The sequence below is a fragment of the Staurois parvus genome, unplaced genomic scaffold (assembly GCF_062004578.1).
Source record: "Staurois parvus isolate SC_StPar_1 unplaced genomic scaffold, SC_StPar_1.0 ptg000012l, whole genome shotgun sequence".
NCBI classification, from domain to species: Eukaryota; Metazoa; Chordata; class Amphibia; order Anura; family Ranidae; genus Staurois; species Staurois parvus.
The window spans coordinates 6,686,535-6,707,698 of NW_028317808.1; the positions used below are offsets into that span (position 1 = coordinate 6,686,535).

The 21,164-nt window shown below is 39.5% G+C and overlaps 1 protein-coding gene across 1 annotated transcript in view; it reads right to left on the minus strand.

Annotated features, from left to right (window-relative positions):
- Window positions 1-21,164, minus strand: part of SVEP1 (sushi, von Willebrand factor type A, EGF and pentraxin domain containing 1) — a 476,820-nt gene that overhangs the window by 361,719 nt on the left and 93,937 nt on the right. Inside the window, exons 2-3 of the mRNA XM_089674706.1 lie at window positions 8,605-8,860; window positions 6,209-6,385 (exon numbers count right to left, since the gene is read on the minus strand). Of these exons, the coding sequence (XP_089530832.1) occupies window positions 6,209-6,385; window positions 8,605-8,860 (433 nt within the window). The remainder of the gene's footprint in view (window positions 1-6,208; window positions 6,386-8,604; window positions 8,861-21,164) is intronic.

Below are 21,164 nucleotides of genomic sequence, written 5' to 3' on the forward strand. Positions count from 1 at the left end.
CTTCTTCTTCATCCTCATCCTCAGAAGAAGAAGAAGAGGATGAGGATGAAGAAGAAGAAGAAGTAGGATGAAAATAAGAAGAATTCCAAGCCGGCAAAAAGTGTATCTGCAGAGCTCCTCTAAGTGTATCTGCAGAATAGAGGAGCTCTGCAGATACACTTTTTGCCGGCTTGGAATTCTTCTTATTTTCATCCTACTTCTTCTTCTTCATCCTCATCCTCATCCTCTTCTTCTTCTTCTGAGGATGAGGATGAAGAAGAAGAAGTAGGATGAAAATAAGAAGAATTCCAAGCCGGCAAAAAGTGTATCTGCAGAGCTCCGCTAAGTGTATCTGCAGAGCTCCGCTAAGTGTATCTGCAGAGCTCAGCGGTTGAAACATTGTATCTATTTGTTTCCATTTATGAAAACAAATAGATACAATGTTTCAACCGCTGTAAATGTGAATGTCAGAGAACTGTCAGAAATAGAGGAGCTCTGCAGATACACTTAGCGGAGCTCTGCAGATACACTTTTTGTCGGTTTGGAATTCTTCTTATTTTCATCCTACTTCTTCTTCTTCTTCTTCATCCTCATCCTCAGAAGAAGAAGAAGAGGATGAGGATGAGGATGAAGAAGAAGAAGAAGAAGTAGGATGAAAATAAGAAGAATTCCAAGCCGGCAAAAAGTGTATCTGCAGAGCTCCACTAAGTGTATCTGCAGAGCTCCGCTAAGAAATAGCGGAGCTCTGCAGATACACTTTTTGCCGGCTTGGAATTCTCCTTCTTCTCATCCTTCTTCTTCTTCTCATCCTTCTTCTTCTTCTCATCCTTCTCCTTCTTCTCATCCTTCTTCTTCTTCTCATCCTTCTTCTTCTTCTCATCCTTCTCCTTCTTCTCATCCTTCTTCTTCTTCTCATCCTTCTTCTTCTTCTCATCCTTCCTCTTCTTCTCATCCTTCTTCTTCTCATCCTTCTCCTTCTTCTCATCCTTCTTCTCATCCTTCTCCTTCTTCTCATCCTTCTTCTCATCCTTCTTCTTCTCATCCTTCTCCTTCTCCTTCTTCTCATCCTTCTCCTTCTCCTTCTTCTCATCCTTCTCCTTCTCCTTCTTCTCATACTTCTCCTTCTTCTCATCCTTCTCCTTCTTCTCATCCTTCTCCTTCTTCTCATCCTTCTCCTTCTCCTTCTTCTCATCCTTCTCCTTCTCCTTCTTCTCATCCTTCTCCTTCTCCTTCTCCTTCCTCATCTCCAAGGGCATTTAAATTAAAGGTACAGTGTTCTGCACTAATTTAAAGGCTCTCTGAAGCCTAGAAATCCTTTTTATAAGTTAAATTCGTAGCGAATAAATTCGCATCGAATCGAATTTCTTCCTCAAATTCGGCGAATCAGCCGAATCGAATTTTTGAATAATTCGCTCATCTCTAGTTATAACTGTGGGAAATGAGCTCATGGAAGTGATAAATGTTTAACTGGAGGCGTGATAGGCTTCCCTGAAGAGATGAGTTTTTGGGGATCGTCTAAAGGCAGCCAGAGTAGGGGATAGCCAGACAGATTGAGGTAAAGAGTTCCAGAGGATGGGAGAGGCTCTGGCAAAGTCCTGGAGACAAGCATGAGAGGAGGAGACAAGGGAGCTTGACAGCAGGAGATCATAAGAGGAGTGGAGACAACAGTTTGGATGGTATTTGGAGACAAGATTGGTAATGTAGCTCGAGGCACAGTTGTGAATAGCTTTGTATGCTGTTAGTATTTTGAATTGAATTTGCTCTGCAATGGGAAGCCAGTGGAGGGATTGGCAGAGAAGGATGACAGAAACTGAGCAGTTGATAAGATAGATGATTCTGGCAGCAGCATTCATAATGGGCTGAAGAGGGGATAGCCTATGGGAGAGGTAGGCTTATAAGAAGGGAGTTGCAATTGTCAAAGAGAGAGATAACAAGGGAGTGAATGAGTAGCTTGGTCGTTTCATTAGTTAAAAAGGGGTGATTTTAGTGATGTTATGGAGATGAAGTCTACAAACTTTTGACAGTGATTGGGTTTGGGGCCGAAAGGATAGGTCAGAGTATAGGATTACACCTAGTACCTTGGCTTGAGGGGAGGGAGTGACCGTTGCATTATTGATCTTGATGGAAAAGTCATGGAATATTATCAGCTCAGCTTCACTTGTGTGTTTAGCCATTTTCCCAGATCCTCATTTTATTAAATATTATTTAGTCTTTTTTAACTAAACTCAATAAGCATCTCACAGGTGGCATTGGGAGGGGGGCTTGGGGCCATAATGAGCTCAAAAAGAGTGGTGCAGGAGCCTGTTAATACAGAAGACTGTATTTTTTCAGGCTCTATTTTGGAACCATCCAGAGGTTTTCACAAGATAACTTTTGCTATTAGGGTAGCTCTGCTGTACAGAATGAAAGCAAGCAACTTTAAAACTATTAACCTAACTATATATTTTTCATAAACGTAGATAGAATTAAAACTAAAGCTGCACTCCAGGTAGATTAAAAGTACAATACAAAGTAATGCAGTTTGGTATTCATTTATGCATTTTTAAGCCCTCATTCACACTGGTGTGACTCATCAAGCAATTTGACAGTTCAAATTGCATGACAAGTCGTACTCTATTGTTTGAAATGGAACCGGTCTAATTGGTGCGACTTCAACAGAGTTAGAGTTGTACTGCATTTGAAAGTAGTTCCTGCACTACATTTGGAGATGAAGTCGCACAGATGTCTTACAAGTCACACCTGAAGTCGCACTGACATGTGACTTTGAAATCCTGTGACTTCAAGTGAAGTCAGGTGATTTCAAAGTCGTATTCAGTGTGAACCAGGGCTAGTTACAGGCTGGGGGAGAGACCAGACCTTTAAAGCAGTATTAATCCCAAAAGCAAATATTTATTATATTGCAGCTTACCAATTCTTAGATGTGATGGCTGCATTTTTTTTACACTATCTTTTATTTTTAATTGGTGATCCTGCTAGTTATTCTGTTGCTTTTCAACAGAAAAAGCAGTCTTGCAGATGTAGAGGGTTCCGACAAACCATTTAACACTGACAGGGTGCTTACAATGGTCAGCCTTTATTTATTTCTTTAAAAACGTTACCCCAAAAGGAAAACGAGCAGTTGCAGTAACTGCCTATAAAGTGTTAGCTGGAGATTGACTTCAATTTGTTTAGTGTTTCTACAGCAAGTGTGTTACTGGCTGGACCACTAGGTGAAAACATCATAAAAAAACCTAATTCAGCCACCACATTTAATGAATGGTAAGCTGAAAGATATAAAATTTTTGGTTTTGAGTTTAATACCACTTTAAGACCCTTTTCACAAAAGTGTCTAAATACATGAGTTCAAATACACATGGAGCTAATTTCTAAACACATCTGGAAGCATGTCATGTTTTGCTATGGTTGAATTCACAACTAGACATTTAGTTGAATCTTGGTGCATTCAGTCTAGCTGTGTTCACACAAATCATGTTTTTAACAATCATGTCTCCTGCCCTAGCAGACAGGGCTGTGCTCTGTAGTAGAGCTGTGTGATCTCAAAAGTGGATGGAGCCAAATCCAAATTATTTGGCAAATAAAAATCTCTTTCATTTATTTATATTTCAAGTGTGTATTTATCAGTCTGCCTAGAATTCAGCTTTAAAAATGGCATCCCCAATTTTAAATGTTTCTCAGCATTCCTAAGTATGTTCATAAAACTATATTTTTAATAAAATTTAACCAAAAAGACAAGATTAAGACATGCAAGAACAGTATTTAAAATACAATTCCTACTAATAATAAAGCTATAATTCATAGACTGTGAAAAGAAACAGTAAAGCACTTTAAAGAAGGAAGCAAAGCCTGTATATGTAATGAACAAATATGACACCCTACCTTATGTACATATAGTATGAGTTGGACATTAGTTTTTAAAACATTAGCCCATGAGATTATTTACATTAAGTTATTTATTTAACATGTTATACTTACAGACATACTGTTACTTTACCCATTTAGGGTAAAGGGAAAGTATCTGTGCAATTCCCCCACCCTACCTTACCTGATCCATTGATAATCACCTCTCTATATACATGCTGCCCAGGGGCGGAGTGACAACTCATGGGGCCCCCGGGCAATAGGGGATCATGGGGCCCCTGTGTCCTTGCCCAAACTCAAAAAAGCCTATGAAAAGGTACCAGGGGCATCTCATGGGGCCCCCTACTGATGCTGCCACTTTACTTCTGTTGCAGCAGGTGCAAAATACCCAGAGATTTTGTGCATGCAGGGGTACATGACCTTCCTCCATAATGCAAAGTTCATCAGGGGCCTAAAACTGATGTCTATGCCATAAAGCGGTAGATGAAGTTCTTTTTTCAGTTTTCTTTCAGTTTCAGTCTATTTCCAGTGATGCTTGGACACTAAATGTGTACATGAAAACGCTTGCTAATGAACACACCTTGGTTCATTTAAAATGGTACAAAAAAAGTGTAGATGGGCAACTTGATGGAGGAGCTACTCGGCTGTCAGATTCCATCCACACTTGTGAGGGTAAAACCTTATTAAAGAGTGTAGTTTAAATGCAGCCTCAAGGTCATTGAGGAGACCATCAGCTGGCAAGCAGGGGAAATACTGTGTCATTAGTTATACTGATAGTACAGATATATTTCTAGTCAGATTCTGAACTGCTAACCTACTCTTTTTGTTCAATATTTTTATTCGAAATTGAGGACAGACTACATCATAATGAGCATTCGTTTTACAAATGCTGCTCTGCAAATTAAACTTAGTAAAAGGTAACCAAGTACAAGGCTGAAGGCAGCATAACGAATATAAATTGGAGCAGAAAGGTAAATCATGAATATACAAGTGAAGGACCCCAGCCTACAGGGCCAGTCATACCTAATGCTCCACAGTGGCAAAAATAAGAAACAGCCTAGTTAACTTACCTAGTTCAATTGAATGGAGGAAAGGGAAAGCAAGAGAAAAGAGAGTAAGGAAAAAGAAAACCAGGGGTCCAGTTGGTGCAGTAATCAAGGAACAGCTGGTTTGAGTCATGGATGGATGAAGTTCTGAGTACATAGTCCTATAACGACTAATCAAAATTCTGTGGCAAGTAGTTGTCCATCCATGGCTGCCATACCTTTAAATATGTGGGAATACAATCTAGTCATGTGACCTCAATTTTGCTGTGAATCATACATTGTGTTATTCTGTGTTTCATCTCAAGAAAACAAAGGTTAGGTGTTTTCCACGCCTTAGCAATAGTTTGCTTTCCGGCAGTAATGATATATAACAAACGTTTATGCTGTGATGCATATAACTCAGGCGGGAGTTTGTTCAAAAGGGCTATAGTAGGATTAGGCATAAGGGTTACCCCGGCAAGTGTCGATAGCATACAAAACACCTCAGCCCAGAAGGCCAGCACAACAGGGCATGACCACCAGAACAAAGAACACACCTACAGTATATTACCACGCATGTTTAACGCGGATCTCCAGGCTCCCCCAAAAAAAATCAGTCAGCAGCTACAAATACTGGATTTACCCATCCAGGGATTCAATAATGTCTTTACCCCAGCTGATTTTTTAATCGGCTTTGGGTGCAGGTGTTGACATCTTCAGTAAGGGAAACCAGCAATGAAGTCTTGTGGCTTCACAGCCAGTCTCCCACTGCATAATCGCAAAGCGCACTTCACTTTGTGAATGGTCCTGCAGTCTTTTGGGACCTGTGAAGTGTCCCAGAAGGCAACGGGGAAAGGAGGAGGGCCGAACTTCTGGCTCAGATCGCGGCAGCTCATCTGACCAGAAGTGGGAGCTGGTACCTGTCAAAACCGGGTACTCACTCACCCTTCCCCCCCAAAAGTGTCAAATGTGGCAGTGGAGGGGGGGAGGAGGCAAACAAGCGGAACATCCCCTTTTGGGTGAAGTTCCACTTTAATTAACCAGTAAAAGTGAACAAAGACTGTCTAATGACTACAAAGATATTACATCCACAATCTGTCCAACGCAGGAAAAGAGGGCCACATATATAGAAACAAGATCAAAGCAACCAATCAATTTCTTGGTTATTATGGGTAATGGAGGTTAGAAAATCAAATCTCACACTGAATGGGCTATTACAAAAGTTACATGTATTTTAGTGCCAATACACATAAAAGAAGTAACAGGAAACAATAAAAAGTACAGGATTCACAAATTTGAATTGCCAATACAATGTCTAGTATTATATTATTTCATGCAGTACTCACCCGTGCATTCATACTGCAAGCCTTTTCCATAGTATCCTTTTTCACAAATGCATTCATATTGGCCAGTGTGAGTACCACACTTACAACTTGCCATAACATCGCAACAATCTTTCCCAGTGTCACACAAATAAGAGCAATGAGATATGTCCTCTTGAATGTAACTCCCAGAGGGTAGATCTGTAACCATAAGAAACAAAGATAGTCAAATGAATGCACTCTTTTTCCCATTACTGGGTAAATGGAATTTCCGCATGGAGATGTGAAATTATAATACTGAGGTTTGTATGTGAAACATAGTGATATTGGATGTGGAAACTGAATGTGGAGTCAGATAAACAATAGGCATGATGGATCTGTGTCAGACATTTGTGAACACAGTCAAGAAGTGCACAGGCACCAGAATTGACATGATTATGTCATTTCTGGAGAGAAAAGCAGATTAAGGCACTGTCACTGTGATCTCTATAGTAAGTAATAAATACCTGGAAACATAAAGTTGGCCATAGATGGGTATTTTTTTTTTTTTTTGTTCAGCCAGTGGGTTCAACAAAAAAAACAAAACAAAAAACAAACAGACTCCTCCATCCACACAAGTGAGGTGGATGAAGGAATCCCCCCACTGAAAAGAAGGACCCGCTGTCAAAATACACTGATCAGTTGATGCAACCGATTAGCAGCAGCCACTGATCAAAAAAAGTTTTCCAACATTCCTGTCCCACAGAAGTCAATCTAATGATCGACTTCTGTCGAACAGGGACATCCACACATGGATCAAAATTTGTTCAGTCCCTGCTGAACCAGACAAATTTCAATTTTGCCATGGTTTTGCATTTTCCAACGGCTGGCTCATGTACATAGAGCCTTACACTTACACATTACTTAACATGCATGCATTAAAGTGATTTTAAAGGTTGTAATTAAAAGAAAAAGTCTCTTGCTGTGGGGGCACTCAAGCAGGCTTGCTCCCGAGCCACGTGGATGGACATTCACACACAGATCACATCACTCTGAATGCACCAGATCTTGGAAGCCAAGCAGAGTTGGACCTGGTTAGTACCTGGATGGGAATCCGCCTGGGAATACCAGGTGCTGTAGGCTAAAATTTTTTGCAGGGACCAAAATTGAGATAACCCTCAGGTGGTACTAATCTTGTATTTATTGCACTATATGAAGTTTATTGTTTGGGCAAATGTAGCGCCTATCTATTTATATTTTATTTGCATGTTATAAGTGTTAATCACACAATAAAACAACGCTGAGACAAGATTTGTCTAGGGTCACTACAGTTGGCCCAAGTTTTGGGGTCCTCACACTATAAAGAGTGATTAGTTATAGGGATTATTTGTATATGCACATCCCTTCTATACAGTATTTTGATTTTATATATAGTGCCTACCTTTTCTATCTTTATTCACACACAGAGCGTGGCTTGCCCCCCCCTCCTCATTGGCTCACTGGCTGTGATTGACAGCAGAAGAAGCCAATGGCTCTCATTGCTGTGTGAGCCAATGAGAAGAAAGAGACCCGGGAAGAGGTGGCTCTCATGCACATTGCTGAAACAAGATAGGGCTCAGGTAATATAAGGGGGGCTGAGGGGGGAGCTGCATCCAGAAGATTTTTTACCTTAATGCATAGAATGCATTAAGGTGAAAAACCTTCTGCATTTAGAACCACTTTAATGTGTACAAAACATGTCTGAAGCTAGGTCTGCTTTACAGTCTTTAATAAACAATATTTCATTAAGAAATATTACACAAATTCCCCTTTTCACCATAGCAACATATATTATTTTGGGGTTTTTATTTGTAATATGTCTATAAATCTAATTGGAATTAAGATAGATTAGTTGATGATTCCTGAAAGCGGAGCTCCATCCGAAAGGGGAAGGTCCGCTTTAAGCCTTTGTCCCCCGCTCCCCATTAAGGATTGTCACCTTTAGGGAGTGGGGAGGGGGAGCGGGTACCCGAATTTGATAGGTACCTGCTCCCACTTCCACTGCGATCGCAAGTGGAAGTTATCCTCCTACCCTCCCTCCCTGTAGTCTTCTGGGACACGTAACAGGTCCCAGAAGACTACGGGGCCATTTTCAAAGCGCAGCACTAATTGCGCATGCACAGTGGGCACCCGGCTGTGAAGCCGCAAACTGTCACAGATGGGTGCCCACACTGAATATACTGGCGCCAAGGAGAGAAGACGGCCGGTGAAACCAGCGGTTGTGAGGACACCGCTTGACCAAGGGACAGGTAAGTGTCTGCATTTTAAAAGTCAGCAGCTACAGTTTTTGTAGCTGCTGAGTTTTATTTTTTTTTACAGGTGGAACTCCACTATAAAGAATATATCATAAATGTTTTCTAATTTTTTTTTGTAATGAAAAAAACTACACATAAAAAATATACCTTCATGTAATGCACGTCGGGCCAGTGCCTCAAACTCAGCAAAACTATGTAACAGATAACAATGCTCCTCCTTTGGTTGAGATGCCATATCATGCAGCTCCCGGATATTGCCCTGCCATATTCCAAATGTGAAGATTTCCACTCCAAGCTCTCGAAGACTGGCAGCCACAGGTCTAGGGTCCCCGCCGTTTGAGTAGCCATCAGTGATAAGGAAAATAACTTTGTCTGAATCACTACGGGAGTGCCTGAGTATTTGCTGTAAAGAACAAAATCAACCAATGAAACATTGAATAGAAAATGAATGCAGTCAGACAAATATGGGTAACATGAAACTGATATTGGCCCTCAACAGTGTTTTCTTCTCCTTTCACAAAATCACACATTAGATAATTAGTGTGTTTTTTCTAGTTGATACTGCTACCCAAAACCACCTAAGGTCAAACACATACTGCTGGCAGAGGCTGAGGACTAGAATTGAGAAGCACTTCCATAATCTTGCATGAAAACACTGGAACTTTCAGAGTAATAGATTATATTAAAGTTATGAAAGGTGGGATATCAGAGGTTATGTGTGTCTGTGTGGTTGTGTAAGTGTTTTCATGTACTGTTGCAACCTTGTACATTTGCTTGTATACATTGTTTGTGATAGTTTGGGCTCTGTGTAGCCTTTGCCATTGGGCATGATGTAATGTCATCAGGATTCACGTCACATCCAATCGTCACTCTGACGTCACTTACTATTGCCAAATTGTCCTTCCGACTTGATGAACCGTCAGGGCGTGACTATATGGCAATAGTATGTTACGTCAGAGCGACGACCGGATGTGACGTGAATCCTGGTGACGCAGTGAGATGCAGTATGTCACGGTTACTTTGGCGGGAACGTAACACTGAATTTGATGAGCTATAAGTTGTTTTATCGCTGCGAGTGTATTTTTAACTTTTTTATAAATTTGTTTATACTGGATCACACTATGAGGAGCTTTTTGTGTCCTCAATGCTTGAGTTTTTAGTGGAATTGGAAACCAGTTTAACAGTTGACCTATGCTGGATCCTCTGCTACCTAAAAGTATTTGAACGCATTGAGTCGATCAGTAATGAGAGGCAATAACAGCGGTGAGTGTGGTGGCAAGAGGGGAGTGTGTTTCACCTAAAGCACAATGGTGGTATGAACCTCTAAAGGGATCCAGAAGCTTAAGATTATGGAAATTTGATGAAGGGCATTTTCAATGCCTACTATTTAGTTGCACATTTTTTTCACAAATGGATGAAGGTGGTGTGATTTCTTGATAGACTGAGTGCTGCTAGTGTAATTGATGTTGTTCACTCTTGCTTGTTTGTATTGGTTACAGGGTATCTTTAACCAATTCACTACAGTGATAGGTTTTAAAACAGCGGAGTGATGCAAGTGTACTTATGGAGTGCTGTTTTAAAATGGCACAGAAGAAACTACTTGGAAACCCAGAGTATCCTTAAAATGACTGTGACCATCCTAGATCACAGGGATGAGGTACACAGCAATCAGAATGTCTATGAACCTTGTGATCACTGTGAATAAATCATATCCTTCACAAGTGTAAACACTATAGTGTTTATAAACATTCAGCCCATGCACAGTGCAGGAAGTTCATTGTTGTGAATAGGCTAAATGTTTGTAAACAAGTGAAAGAGGTGAAGTTGAATGGTTTCAAAGTATCATTGAGCACCAATGATTGTAGATTTTTTTTTCTTTTAATAGGTGGGGGGTTAAGGTTCTGCCTAGAGTTGTATGTTAAAACATCCATATAATCTTGATCCCCATAGTGATCAACTAAATCAACACAGATAAATAATACACATATACAGTGGGGAAAATAATTATTTGATCCCCAGCAGATTTTGTAAGTTTCCCCACTTACAAAGAAATGAAGGGTCTATAATTTTTATCATAGGTGTATTTTAAGTGATAGAGACAGAATATCAACCAAAATCCCAGAAAAAAATACATTATACAAATGTTATAAATTGAGTTGCAGTTCAGTGAGTAAAATAAGTATTTGATCCTCTACCAACCAAAAATAATTCTGGCTCCCACAGACTGACTATGTTCTCATGTAGTACACAGGTTAGTCCTGTAAATTTAGCAAGGTGCTTCTAACAATGTGTACAAAAGACACCTGTCCACAGAATCTCTTTCTTCCATTCAAACCTCACCAAGACCAATCAGCTGTCAAAGGATGTCAGGGACAAGACCTGCACAAGGCTGGAATGGGCTACACGACCATCAGCAAGAAGCTTGGTGGAAAGTAGACAACTGTTGGCGTGATTATCTGCAAATGGAAGAAATACAAAATAACCATCAATCGCCCTTGCTCTGGAGCTCCATGCAAGATTTTACCTCAAGGGGTAAGGATGATCATGAGAAAAGTGAGGGATCAGCCCAGAACTAAATGGGAGGAGCTTGTGAATGATCTTAAGGTAGTTGAGACCACAGTCACCAAACAAACCATTGGTAACACCATGGATTGAAATCCTGCAGCACCCGCAAGGTCCTCCTCCTAAAGAAGACAAATGTACAGTCCCATCTGAAGTTTTCCAGTGAACATCTAAATGATTCAGAGAAGGATTGGGAGACAAGACCAAAAAGGAGCTCTATGGCATTAACTATAAAATGATGACTATGTCCCTAAGAACATTATCCCTAGAGTCAATCACGGATGTGGAAACATTATGCTTTGGGGCTGTTTCTCTGCTAAAGGTACAGGCTGACATTGCCTCATTGAGGGGCCAATGAACGGGGCCATGTATTGTAAAATCTTGGATGAGAACTTTCTTCCCTCTTCAGTAACTCTGAAGAAGGGTCATGGATGGGTCTTCCAGCAAGACAATGACCCAAAACATACCACCAAGGCAACAAAGGAGTGGCTCAAGCACATTAAGGTCATGGAGTGGCCTAGCCAGTCTCCAGACCTTAATCCTATAGAAAATGTATGGAAGGAGCTGAAACTTTGAGTTGCCAAGCAACAACTAAGAAACCTTAAGGATTTAGAGAAGATCTGTAAAGAAGAATAGACCAAAATTCCTCCTGAGATGTGTGCAAACCTGGTAACCAACTATAAGAGAGAGTATATAAGAGCCTTATCTCTGTGCTTGCCAACAAGAGTTTCTCCACCAAGTACTAAGTCATGTTTTGCTTGGGGAATACTTACTTTACTCACTGAACTGCAACTCAATTTATAACATTTGTATCATGTGTTTTTTGGATTATTGGTTGTTATTCTGTCTCTATCATTTAAAATACGCCTATGATAAAAAATTATAGACCATTCATTTCTTTGTAAGTGGGAAAACTTACAAAATCTGCAGGGGATCAAATAATTATTCTCCCCACTGTAATTAAGGCATAAAATATTATGTTTCTTCTAAATGTTCTAGCAATGACCTTGTTAAAGATCTAATTAAATATCCTTATAACTGAATATTACAAAAGAAGTTGCAAGACATTTGTGAAAATAATTGTGCTAATAAACATAATTGCCTTAATTACACCCTGACATCCAGTTAATAAAAGACAAAGAAATCAGCCTATTCACTTTTGGTCACTGCCTGCTGAATACTAGAACTCTTAATATTAATAATCAGCCTGACATTTGTAGTAATACATTAGAGCAGTGTTTCTCAACCTTTTTTCAGTCAAAGCACCCTTTAAAATTATGGAGTCCTGATGCACCCTTTAAAATTATGGACAGTCTTGAGGCACCCCATTTCTAAAATTTCTAAACTGGGGTGCCTCAAGACTGTCCATAACTTTAAAAGGGCACCCCAGTTTAAATTATGAAAAACTATTCTAATAGTTTTATATAATGCAGCAACATCCACACATGTAGGACACCCAACATTAGAAGTGATTTATTCTTCCAAAGCAAATACTCTTTTGCACACTGGTACTGACTAGTATTCCAGTGTTTCTCTTCTCCCTCAGTTTTTCTCCATCACTGAGGTAATGTGACCCTACCACTGATGGAGAGGGGCAGGGGAGGGTCAAACTAGGATGCTGTGCAGGCAGCTGACATCCTCCTTATCAAGCGATGATGTCATTAGTTGTGAGGATGCTGGTGGCTAGAAGGACGTAATGGTTCACAATGAAAACCTGTGACTTTGTGTAACTAAAAGGCAGGCTTGTTCCACCCGCTGGCTTGTAAACAGGTTTTCGGCAATTTTTAGAAATTTTGCCAAGGCACCCCTGAAGAAACCTCAAGGCACCCCAGGGTGCCTAGGCACCATAGTTGAGAAAGGCTGCGTTAGAGAACTGACATCGCTCTGCAACCTCTCTCCCTCTGTCTTCTAGCTAATTTATGTTTTTAACTTTTTTTTATATTTTGCGAGACCAGACTTTTTGTGTTTCAATAGATTTTTATTAAATAAACAAAATGTAAAATGCAATTGCATGTCATGTTTCAGTCTCACATAGGCATACAGCTGGGTGAACAGCTTATGAAAGGTTTTATAGTAAAGAGACATTAAACAATTATAACCTAACAACTGGTTGCTAATATTTGAACACGTTCAAGAGCTATATACAGTATTCCCAGTGTGTGGGACAATGCCAGTGGGAAGTACCCCCATAGGGTTTGTGGCTATCAGCCTCTATAATTAAGGTGGAGTGTCGCACTTCCCCCCAAATAATGAGGCAAACTTCTTGAATCACAACAGTGCTATTGGGAAACACCTCTTAGGAGTGCAGTAAAAATGAAAGGCACCAATCTGAATTTATTAGAGATACATGTGAGTGGCTTCAGCTTCAAAAGGGTTTTTAGGAACACCCTCTCCCAAAACCTTATGGATCAGTTGGCATACTGTTGTCCAAAACATTTTAATTCTCAGACATTCCCAACATACATGTACCAGAGTTCCAGTCAGCCCACAGCCCTGAAAACGGCAATCTGAGGTGCTCTGTTTGAATGACACCCAGTTGCTGGAAGCTGGAGCTCTACTTTAAAGCTAAACTCCAGGCTAAGACCATATACACAACTGTAACTTTTACATGTGAACCTGCCAAAGGATTTGTAATCAATTTCAGTCAATTTCATGATCCAGGCATTCAAAGCAAATATAGAATGGTCCTGGACCTCTTTTCAGGCTACACCACAGTTAAAAGAGAAGTGGGATGTTTTTTTTTTTTTCAAAATTATACTTACCTAGGTGGATGCAGCATTGGTCTGATGCTGCATCTGTCCACCGCCGGCTCAAATGATGAGAACTCAGTGATCACATGACCTCTGATTGCTGAGTTCTCACCATCGCTGTGAGCAAGGAGCAGTGACTTTAAGACACTGCTGTCTGCTCTGCCCCCCCCCCTCTCATGCTCACTGGAGTGCTGGGCTATGGAGGGGGAGAGGGAGGGAGCGGCCGGCTCAGGCTTTCAGCAGATCACTAAGAGGCTGAGCCAGGAGCCACGCCAGACTCTGGGGTGGATCCTGACCCTGACCCTGACCTTAAAACTGGGATCTTTCCCCAGCCTGGACCAGCTGAATGACGTCAGCCGATGACGGGCTTCAGATGAAAACGGGTAACAGGAGTGCAGAACAAACTGCACAGGAGAGGTACAGCCAAAAGAGGTATGGCTGTACATCCTCTTTAAATAATCAAGCCTGGTCCAGAAACTGTCCAAGCTTGTGACTGGAGAGTAAAGAGTTTATCACACTATTCTACCTTACTCTAAGCACATGTACAGACTGCATGACCCTCCCCCCTTCACAGTAGAGGCTTACAGGTGCTTAATATCAACACCGATTCTGTTCTTGTGCCAGTTGTATTCAAAATGCATATAATGATTTTCTAATGAATGCATACCCAGTTTGATTTTTTTTTTAAAGAAAAAAAGGAATGCAGAAGCATATAAATTGTACACCAGTTCCTTAAAGTGTAATCAAGCAAATTGTGGGTAAAAGTGTAACTTCAGCTTTATTGGAATTCCACTTCTATCCATGGCTTGCAGCACTAATGGCCTTTGTGCACCACATGCAATCAAGTGCTTTTTTTTCAGCATCACAAATGCAAGGACAGTAAGCAGTTCTGCAAGTAACTGCAATGGAACATGGCAAAATGCATCAAAAACACACCGAAACGCATCCAAATATATAAAAAATGCAGCAAAAAAAAAGAAAACTAAAAAAAACAAGAGGGGGGAAAATGCAGTGCAATGCACTGATAATGTATCAAAAATGCACATGCAGAAACGAATCCAGATGCGTTTCTGTGGTGTAAGCTGTACATCAACCATTGTGCTAGTGGCTGATGAGACCTTACTTTTCATATTAATTGTGCTTTTAGGTTAAAACCAACAAACACTCACTGGCCACAAGATATGGGTAGACAGCTATCCTAAGGGTCTGCAGGAGCTTGACATTGAACCTCAACCTGCTGATCGTGGGTGCAATGCTTTACAGGTGCCTTAGAAAATAAATATTTATTGCTGTTATGCACTACCATTGAGGTAGACAACCCCCAAGTTGTCACTCTATACACTGTATGAAGTTATCAGTAGATTTGTTTGATTAGGAAAAACCTAGAATACATTTAGGAATCTCCTAGAAGACCATTTTTCACCTTACATCCATATACAGAATACATAACATTTTGAATAAAGGTCAAATAAAATGTTATACAGTGTCACCAATTTCTTCATCAGGTTCCAAGTCACGTTAAAAACGTGAGTTTTTCAGCATTTTTGTATTAGCGTTTTGCCATGTTTTTTCGTGTTTGCGTTTTTTTACCCCCAAAAAAATTTTTCTGGTAAAAAAAAAGTCCAAAAACACTGGCTTGCCACGATTTACTGCGTTTTGTCACGTTTTTTTCAGTGTTAGAGTGTTTTTATAGCTAAAAAAACTCCTCTAGAAACCCACTAGTTCTGGGTTTTTTACAGCCAAAAAACGTCCCTGCCAAAAAACATTGATTACAGTCTATGTGTGCATGGACACATAGGATAACATGCTGGGAAGTTTACTGGCTGTAGAAAAAAACAACAAAATCCAAAAACAGCCGCTATAAAAACATCCAGTGTGCATAAGGACTCAAAAAGATACATTTTATGGTAATGTTCCCAACCATCCAGTTGTTTTTTTCCTTGATGCTGGTGCCCTGCGGTTATCTGTTCTGATATACTAAATAAAATCACCGCATGCTACAGTCTGACCATGAATAATATGAACACCATGCCAGCCAATCACCATAAAAAATTTAAACCTCACTTAGATTCAATTTAGAAAAGTTCATTTATTTCTTAATGTTTCTGTGTTAGCGTAGGAAGGATAAACTAGTAGCACTTGTCAAATCTAATGTGTACTACCGATAGAATGTATATTTCAAGAAGAAGCAAGATCTAAGGGATTAATCGTAAGAAGCCTTAATGTACAATTCTATAATAGCACACAAATCATTCATAACATACAGCTATTACATGTCATACATGGGTAATTGAAAGGAGAACAACAGTGAAATTAAAAGCCATCCATCATTAAAGTGCTAGTTGGTTAAGCCCTTGTACACATGGCCGTATAAAAAAAATCCACTTTTACAGGCGTACAGGATTTTTTTTTTTAGCCTCTAAATGCCATTCTATGTTAGCCTATGTGGCCATGCACATCAAGCATTTAGATCAATATTTTAAGAGCAACATTTAGAGGCATGAAAAAAAAAACACACCAAAGATGCGTTCAGAGAGGAGCTTATGAGCATAATTTTCCACACATATGCATGCAAATGCATGTAAAGAAACGCTTATGAGCGTGAATGTGGAAGTTCAAAGGCCAAAATAAACTGATGTTCTGGCCAATAGAATGCATTTATGCTAAAAGCCATACACACATAAATGCACATACATATGCAAAATTAGAAACATTTTTTTCTGGCAGAAAACATTTGGCATTTGGATCATAAATTCATACGTCCATGTGCATGATGCCTAAATCTGATGCCTTGAAGCGCTATGATTGAATCACATCAAATTAAACCTTCTGCATATAGTTTGTATAGTTTGTATGCTTTCTTCATGTCTGGATACTTTTCCTCTGGCTACTCTGGCATTTATAAAACTGTTGTAGGACACTATATTGAAAAAATAAAATAAATATATTATAGGCATGTAGAGAATATGTTAACCATGTAATATCTGATCCAGAGGTCGGACCAGATTACATCAGTAATTTAGGGGCTAAAAGACTGTCTTCCACTCCCAGGTTATGCTCCTGTTGTCTCCCATTAATTGGGTGATGGACATAAAATAAACAATTTGCAGTACAAATACATGTAAAAAATAACCTGCAATTTAAAAAAAATATTCAGAACTGTTTGTCAGAAAAGCACATCTTCATGTTTTGTATTTTTGGCTGTAAGCTCCGCCTCTTTATGAAGCCCAATTTGTGGGAGATCCAGCAAAGTCCAGTAGCTACCTAAAAAGATGGGACAATGTGCTACCTGTACTTTGTCTCTTAGGGGCAAGACTAAGAAAAAAAATAGTCAGACTTCTCTTTCAGATAAAATATAGGTATGGATATTTTTGCAAATATGCATAGGTACAACTTGGACCAATGTAAGTAGCATGTGTCTAACCCAGCCATTTCGCTTTGGAAGTTGGAAATCACTGTAGGAGACACCAATACCTGTACCAAAAGGTTACTCTTCTGCATTGTGAATATAGGGGTTTGATTGCTCAGCATGGGCCCTATTCAGAAGGTAGCTTTGACAGCTGTTGTTGTCTATCACAGTGATTTTCAGCTTCCACAGGGACCAGGTAGGAATAGCACATGCTACTTACATTGGTCCAGGCTGGACCAATGTAAATTATATCTAACTTCAAACTTTAAGCTTTAAGCTTTAAATATTTTAGCTAAAAAGACAATGCAGCTACATATTAATACCTATACCTATAATTTAAACATTGTTCTATGCTAAAATTCTATTTTGGCACACACTGAAGGATCAGGAATTCTAAATTCTGCTCATAGTAAAATTTACTACCATTATATGGGGCTAAACAATGTAATATTATGCACAATGGACAATCTTAAATGTTAAACATGACAGTAAAACAACTTTTTCTTTAGCTGTTATGTCAAAGAGCTATAAATTTAAGTCTACATACTACATTCCAAAATAAGACAATTGGAAGGAATAAGGAAACCATGAAAGGGAAAATAGATTTGAAGAACTAAAATCATAGGAGTAAAAATAAATTATAGGAGTAGAAAAATATAGAGCAGACATGCTAAAACGTCTACTAAAAAAAGTACAGTACAAAGTATAAAAGTGTGCCTGTGTCTACTGCAATCTATCTATCTATCTATCTATCTATCTATCTATCTATCTATCTATCTATCTATCCCAACCCCCCAGAAAAAGACATATCTTGTTTACAGGTGGAATCCTTAGGACTAAAGTATTTGGTGGTGTCTTCTATAACCTGGGAGCTCCAAGGGGCCAAACGTCACCCTGCAAACACCAATGGGCAACATGTGGCCTTCGGGCCACAGGTTAGGCACCACAGAACCTTAGTCTCTATCCTTCTACTATAGTACATGTGTCCCATTGCTGCATTCTCCATATTATGTAATTAACCTCTTCTTGTCTACTGATGCAGCCATGAGCTTGGTTTTGATTTTCACAGCCACCTCTCGGACAATCACTTTTACAGGGCTCCAAAGATGCTGCAAACCCTCCAGCGACACCCACGGTGGTTCCCAAGCTCTCCTCTCCCTTTAGAGAAGCCTGGGAACACACAAAACTACTGTAAAATTTACAGCAGGAGGAGCTCGGAATTTGGCCCATTCCTCATATTTCCCTACAACTAATGAACCTGGAATCAATGTGTATTGCATCACTTCTGGGTTCAGAGCTGTAACTTATGCAGGATCTGTGCTATATTAGCTGAAGTGGAGGGTAAAGGAGACCTGTCACTTCTCTATTTTTATACATAGGAGGCTTGTTAGTCCCCTTGTGACAGAAAAAGTCAAATGAGATAAACAGCATAAAAAACTGTAATAAAAAAAGAAAGTAATATTTTATTTAAAAGCTCCCTCGTAACCCCCACGCACACCCCAATGTAAACACGTGTGCACATTGATCCACACACAAGGCATCGCCACGAACTTCACAGTGTTTCTAGGGCTATAATTTACATTTAACTCTAATCTGATAAACTTTACATTTTAAAATATGCCAATGGAGAATTTTGGGTAAAATAGTTTTTTGTGATTTCATGGGTGCACGCATATACTTAACACAACCCCTTTTTTATATTTTATAAAATAATGGGTAAATTATATTGTTTTTTTCAATAAAATCATTCTAGTGTATTTTTGCTGAAAATATATATTTCTACAGGGCCTTTTAGAAAATAGATAATTGTTTGGGGCTTTAGGTGACCAGAAAAAATGCAGTTTAAAAATCAACAGGGAGACAAAGTCCCACATTGGCTTTAGTGAGATGTGCAGCCCAAGAAAATCACAGAGATCCTGAATCCTAAAAAGATATACAGTAAGAATCTGCTGCTCTGCTATTTACCAAAACCTGTAATATTGATTATGGTGGCGGGTATATGTTTAAAGTGGAACTAAACTCTCTCAATAGACATTAACTATTTCTAATCCATATGCTACTAGCATTACTAAATAGATAGGAAGTTACATTATATATGCTTGTTATGTACTTTTTTTTCTCTTCAGTTGTTTCCTAGTTTCTGGCCAAGGCCCAAACTAAATCACCAACCTGAGATCCATCTACCACCCAACTCGCACTCTCCGCTGCTCACAAGACCTCCTACTCTCCAGTTCCCTGGTCTCCTCCTCCATTGCCCATCTCCAGGACTTCTGCAGGGCTTCCCCCAACCTCTAGAACTTGCTACCCCAATCCATCAGACTGTCACCTACCCTCCTCACCTTTAGGCGCACCCTGAAAACACATCTCTTCAGAGAAGCCTACCCAGCCCTCACCTAATTGCTGATCTCCTCCGCTCTTCCCACCACTCCATCCCCCACAGCTATCTCCTCCTGTACCACTCTCCCCTCCCTCCTAGATTGTAAGCTCCAAGGAGCAGGGCCCTCAAACTCCTCGTGTATCGCATGGTATTGTTACTGTACTGTCTTGTGTACTGTCTCCCACTATAACGTACAGAGCTGAGCAAACTATTGGCACTGAGCAAACTATTGGCGCTATAAAAAATACTGTATAATAATAATAATAACTTGTCTTCAGGTGTTTTCTGGTTTCTGTCCTAGGCCATAATAATGTCACACATCCCAGGAGTCTTCGTGGGCATTATATTTCTTTCATCTGGATGAGGGGAGGAGGGGCTTTCTTAGCTAATCACACCCTCCTGCCTGCATGCCTGACCTAAGGGCAAATGGACTCTAGGTAGAAAATGCTATATGAATCAGTTTGTTGTACTCAGATACAGTTAAGTTACTCTGTAAAGAAACACAAGTTTGCTGGTGTGTCAGAGTTTAGTAAAGCCTTGCCTGCAAGTTAGTATTTCATCAAACTTTCCATGAGTGTCGTGTAATGTAATTATTTTGCTACTATAAAGCATATTTCAAATAAATAAAGCTGTATTGACAGAAATACAGACTCTGTCGTTGCTGGCTCCCTCCCTAAAACACAAGCTGCCAACTGATCCTAAGGCTTTAATACTTTTCAGATAACTAACCCAGGGCAAACATGCAGATTAGAAAAATCAAAATGAAGTAAAAAATGCTGGTCTGCATATTTGTTCTTGGTCAGTAAGTCAGAAATGTCCAACCCCACAATCAGACCAAAATTTAGCATTTTCAGAACAAGGTGTCAGCAGTGACAGGTTTAATACTTTAGTGCAGATTTCCTCTAAATTTCCGATCTTTATATGCCTAATTACTAATGTTTTCATTAAATTTATTATGTTGTCTACAAGATCATATACTACATTTATGATGTAATAACTTACACATGACAGTGTTATAACAATTTTAACACTGAGCTTTCACATGGTTCTAAATCCAGACTTTACTGTGGGTGATCCTGACCTACACCATAAATAGTTATGCTACCAAGGAAATGCATAGAAAATCACATGCCAGAAAAATGTAAAACATTCTCATTTGAACATGTATGTGCACACATGCTCATGTCTTTGTGTATGTATGTTTGACATGCAATACTCTTATTATTCTGAACCTTTCACCTTATTATTTTTCGATACAGTACTGCTACTGCGAACTTTCAAGTATCGCCCACACAAATAATAATATTGTTTTACTATTTCTGCAAACGCAGGATGTACTGGAGCACTTCATAACTCTGCAATGTCTCAGACATCCTTTAGAGATCACAGAGATTCCCTTCACAGCAGCTGTTTCAATAGCTCCACACTTCGACTTTTAATTTCACCAGTAAAGTGCAAAGGCTTTTGTGTTGTGTGCTGTTATTCATTTTCATTTCAATTAGGCTTTTATAGACCACCCAGATCACCATGAAATTATTTTCATGCCAGACATAGAGTCATAAATTCAGTTTAATTTTATGGGGTCTAATCTGATACAGTATAACTAATA